This window comes from Oryzias melastigma, linkage group LG21 (assembly GCF_002922805.2).
Source record: "Oryzias melastigma strain HK-1 linkage group LG21, ASM292280v2, whole genome shotgun sequence".
Classification (NCBI taxonomy): domain Eukaryota; kingdom Metazoa; phylum Chordata; class Actinopteri; order Beloniformes; family Adrianichthyidae; genus Oryzias; species Oryzias melastigma.
Genome location: NC_050532.1, coordinates 9497256 through 9502675, shown reverse-complemented (window position 1 = coordinate 9502675; position 5420 = coordinate 9497256). Strand labels below are relative to the sequence as shown.

Sequence of the window (5420 nt, the reverse complement as noted above, 5' to 3'; positions counted from 1 at the left end):
TCACGGGTGTCAAACTTCCGCGAACCAGAACCGATCCAGTACTCCGTAGCACACGATCCCCAAACCCGGTATCAGTACTCTAACGTTAACCAGACACAGTACCAGGCGCAAACCACTGCTGGGTTAGGGTTAGGTTACTGGTACTGGGTTAGGGTACTGGTCTGGACATGTCCCAATGACTAGTACGCATCCGTTACTGTTTCCAGAGAGTTGAGGACCCTTAATTTCTACAATGGTCAGCACTTAAAAAGAAAAACGAAGAGTAGGCGACACCCTAAACGTCAGAAAGTGATGCGGAGGGGTCCTTAACCGAACGTCAATATGTGACAACTTGGGGATGAGAATGTTTTGCAGTGATATATGTAGCCACTGGTGGGACAGTATGGATACTTTGACCGTGTTTTTCCACGAAAGTTGAAATACGCCAAAGACTTCTGAAACTTCTTTGGTAAACTACATAATTATCAATGTTTTCCCTTATTTTTTGTTTGTGATTCTCGTTGTTGGTTTCTCTGACACAGGCTGTCTAGTCCATCCCATTTACAAACAGGTGACATGCTTAGGCTACGCTCACATTAGGTATCTCACGCATGTTCATGTATGCCCTACACACACATTCTTGAATGCACGTTTAGCCCATGGTGTTCACACTGGACAAGCAGGGAGGGGCTTCGTCTTTTTCTCCAATTTACTAGCGCATGTCCGGCACCTACAGTTGGAAGAGGCTTGGTGAACAATGTTGAATTGGTGAAAAACTTTCTCCAGGCTGTTCTTAATTATTGCACAAACTGCAATTATTCATTTCTCCTTGATGATTGATTTTAAAATGGTTGGCACTTCCATGAATTAAAAAGGGCGGCATCCATACACCACAAACAAATCCGAGACCTTGATTGGCCAAAGTTCAACTCACAATAAATGTTCAATGGATACTGTTTTGTATATAGAGCCCAAAAACGTTACTAATAACATGGGTAGTGGTTTTTGAATGTGGAGGTTTTGAAGGCGGAAGCCCGAAACCTGTATTTACGCGTTTACATAGACTCTCCATTTAAAGTGGTTGCTTGAATGTTGCTCAGGTATAGCTAGAGAGGTCATAACCTTACAAACATCAAATCAGTGTATACATACAGTGTTGTGCAGACAAACACATGTAAGTTGCATACTGCATTTTCAGGGTGGAAGATGTAGGAAGCTGGGGAGTTGTCTATGATGATGACCCTGTTGAGGTCCCGCCCTAAACGGCTCAGGTCTTTCACGTAGTTCCCTTTATGGAAGACACACGCTTCTCGGAAGAGACGGTTCTTGAAGGCTCCACATTTATCCAGCATGTCTGACACAGGATCTGCATACTAGGGAGGACGGTGAAACAAAAGGTTAGCATGTTACATTTCTGACTAATTTGTCCCCTGTGAAAGGGGGGTGGCTGTTGAAAAACAAGACAACTTATGGAGGGCAAACATATATGTAAAAGTAGTGAAGCCGTCTCAACTCTTTGTGTCAAGCGCACTTTTAGGTGAAAGTTCACAGACAAGACACACATGGGAATGAAAAAGCTTTTGAATAATCTCAGATATTATATTACATAGCATTTAAACACAAATATCTACAGAGAATTAATGTAGTATCTAATGTCTTCCCAAGGACACGACTGTTTATCTTGGGTTCAAATTCAGAGACCAATCAATTGATGGGGTGGCTGCTGAGCCTCGTGAGCGACAGCAACCCCCTGAACCAGGGGTGTCCAAATCCAGGCCTTGAGGGCTGGTGTCCTACATGTTTTCAAATTAACCTACCATTGATGCTTCTCATTGACTAACTACACCTGATCCAGGTAATCAGTAGCAAATGAGACAGGGTTCCTGGAAAACCAGCAGAAGGTGGGCCTTCTGTATGGTATGTAAGATAGCACTTCCTTTTGCAATACATGGATCTTAGGTAAAAGCAACCTTCTGGATTATCGTGTAACCTCCACAAAAAATACGACTACAGACACAAATAATTGAGGACAGACCTTTGATAAGCTTGCAGTGAACAGAATACATTCAAACAATTCTCCCATCCTCTTGAGGAACTCATCGACATGTGGCCTCTTGAGGACATACACCTGTACAACACACACAGGAAAGACATAACAGGTAAAATAGCTTCCAAAGATTTTTACAAAAATAATTTAGAAACAAAAATTCCTCCTCTGTGCCCACTTTTGCAGAAGCCTCAGTCTCATTGTTATGTGTGTAGATAAATGGCCAAAAACATGACAACAAGAGAATTCTCGTGAGCCTCAAACTAAACTCCACAGATCAACCCTTCGCACATACTTTTGTACTTCTTTTAAGTGATCAATCTGGTCAAACTTAAGGGGATTGATTGAAAAGGTATGGGGGACGTTAGTTGTGTGAGGGTACAAATCCAGACAGCGCAATGATTCTGATGTGTCAGTACCTGATCGTCAGTGAGGTTTTTAAGGCAGGTGTTTGCTGATACTTAACATCTGTTGGCTAGAAGGGTACAAGAACAATCCGGTGTGGTGACGTGTTCAGATTTTTTAAAGGTTAAAGGAAATCGCTACCATTTAGTCCCTTAAGTCCTTTGGCTAATTGACACCAGTTGATACTATTCTGTTTCATCCGTCCATCCATCCATTTTTTTGTCCGCTATATCCCTTTTGGGGTCATGGGGATACCAGAGCCTGTCCCTGATACTGATGGGTGAAAGCAGTATCACAACATCATACGCACATCTAGGGGCATCTTAGAGTCACTAATTAACCTATGAAATATGTCGTTATAAGTGGAAACCCACACACGCATGGAGAGAACATGCAAACTCCACATAGAATGGATAGTTGGGATTTGAACGCTTCTTGCTGTGAAGCAAGCCCCACTCTGTTCCTGACTATGGTTATTTCTATGAAGATGCTGGCAGCCTTGTTTCTGAACCAAGTCATCCTGAATAGGCCTCTCCACTTTCACAAGCCTATCCTGGAGTACTTGAAACAGACCCAAGCCTCAAGCAACTTTTGTCGTCCAAATTGTTCATTATTTCCCCTTTTCGCCTGTTTCTTTACCACTACCCCTTTATATTCATTTCCCTCATTCTTCTCAAAGGTACCCCCCTCCCCTCCCCCAAATCACCTTCTCTCCTCCACCCAATCCAGTGCTTAAAAGCATTCAACTTTTTTTTTTAAATCAACTTATTACTCAAACATTGAAGGGATTAACACAAATAAAAACCTTGTTAGCTCACGGAGTTGATAATTCCTGTTGTAGCTTTAAAGACTGTCCAACACGAGAGGCTCTCAGCTTCCATTTGTTTTCTCAGTTGCTGGACAATAATAATAAAAAAAAGGAATGGACACTGGGTATTTGGACCAAAACGTCTCCTCGAAAAGTCCCAACAATCAATCTGTACTGAACAGTGAAGGTCTGTAACTTAAATTCTCGCTTTGATTGTCTTTTGATCTATTGTAGAAGCGCTCCAAGTGGTCTTTTAATTAGGATTATGTCATTTTTAACCAAACCCCCCCCCAAAAAACATGTTGTTCTGCAGATCGGCAGAAGTCCATTAGAAATTCACCTCTAAGTTGGGGGGTATTGGCAAGGCAGTGAAACCTCACTTCCCATCAGTCAACTGTTTACAAAGCTAACTTACAGTCCCTCAGAACTCAGAGCGGTGGAACCAAAATGGGGAGCAAAACTGGAACTATATACCTGTACAGTTTTGAGCCAGATGCCAGGCAAGACAGGAAAACAAAGACATGGATCCAGTCATCAACAAGAGGATGCATGCACAAGGGGAGCTTGTGGCCCTCCGATTCTAGCTTCTGCGTTACAGCTACTTGCTTTTTCCACCGACATTCTTTCATCTGCCTCTAATTCACATCAATTTGAATGAAGAACTACTCATAAATACAATTAAAGTTTCTTTCATGATGACAAAAATACCACAATAACATATTATAAACACAATTTAGTTTTATAACCATTATGTTGGAGTATTTAAAAAGCTTCTGAGGCCAGGTTGGTTTCATGGCAAATGAGGGATATTGTGATGGTATGATATACATTGCAGGCTGAGATTGATGGTTCATGAGAAGACTGCCAGACTCGCCTTATTTCATCAGGCCACTGAAATAGGCACCTGCTGCTAGGAGCCATCAGCAGAGACGGCTGCGCTTCTGTCAGGCCGCTAGACCAAGAATCTGACTGATGTAGCTTTTATGTTTGATGGGTTCATCTAGTTCAAATGAGTGACTAAGCCTTTTTTTAAGAAAATACCACACTATCAGTATGCTGATTGCACTGGTAACGAGTCTGCGGAAGAAAATAAAACAATTCAACAGCATACCTGGTGGAGTTTTCCTTCAATTTCCACTGGAATGATAAAATCTGGGTTATTCATCGGCTGTTGGAAACAAAAGCAGAGACAGAAAAATCCATGTTTATCGAAAGACTTCAAACTGATTCAGATTTTAAAAAGATGAAAATATTTCACAAGATGTAAATGAAACCCAAGCGTTGCAGAAAATGACAAGGCTAAAATATCTGATTTATTGAAAGGGTTTCTCAACATTTGAAATATGCTTCTCAAATGATAGTACCATCTAGAAGGTGTTACAAATAAATCCTGGGTTCTACATCGTAATGCTATGAGGTAATGGAAGGTTGAAGGAGTTGAATAAAAATATCTAACAGATTTAAGTAAATATTTGAATGATTATACTATTAAATCAGGTTTTGGAAAGTAAGTTAGGATGAATTTAAACTTTTTGGGGTTTTAATTCCTAAAAGGGGTCAAATACTCACATCAGTTATTGGACCCTGATGCACATTTCCACTCTTTCAATTCACATAATCTCCATAATGTCCTTCCTATCTCTCAACTTCTCATAACTTTCATATCTGTGTGCAGCCAAGATGTTTACTCCTCCCCAATGTATAAGTCACACCATTACATGAATTACAAGTTAAACAAACAAAGAAAAAGGAGAACTAAACGCGTCTAACTATTAGTAACACTGTGTCTGGTGTTTCTGGCCATTAAGGGTTGATCTTAAGAAACTCCAGCTTCATATGGTGGATCCACCAGGGCTTAAGGAAACTCTAGCGTGGCTGACCTGTGTCCTGAAATGGTAGAAAATATAGCTTTGTGAAAGGAAGGGTTGAGTCTCGTCTTACACTGGTCAGGTCCAGTGAATAAGGTGTCACTTCCCCGGAGTCTCTGGCTTGTCCTCAAAATACCTTCCTCCAGACAGGCTCACCCCCAGCCTTCTGCCAGTAAGCCTCCCACTCAGAAGCTTTCTGACAGAGCCAGCCCGCTTGTGTTTCCTCAATTAGGATGAGGTTTGGCTTAAAGTAACTCACTTTTATTCTATCATACCTGAACTCATATCCTTTGATGCCACAGTTTGGTCTATT

The 5420-nt window shown here is 41.3% G+C and overlaps 1 protein-coding gene across 1 annotated transcript in view; it reads right to left on the bottom strand.

The window, feature by feature from the left end:
• Positions 1-5420, bottom strand: part of LOC112155503 — a 14721-nt gene that overhangs the window by 2560 nt on the left and 6741 nt on the right. Inside the window, exons 3-5 of the mRNA XM_024287161.2 lie at positions 4351-4407; positions 2015-2107; positions 1167-1352 (exon numbers count right to left, since the gene is read on the bottom strand). Of these exons, the coding sequence (XP_024142929.1) occupies positions 1167-1352; positions 2015-2107; positions 4351-4407 (336 nt within the window). The remainder of the gene's footprint in view (positions 1-1166; positions 1353-2014; positions 2108-4350; positions 4408-5420) is intronic.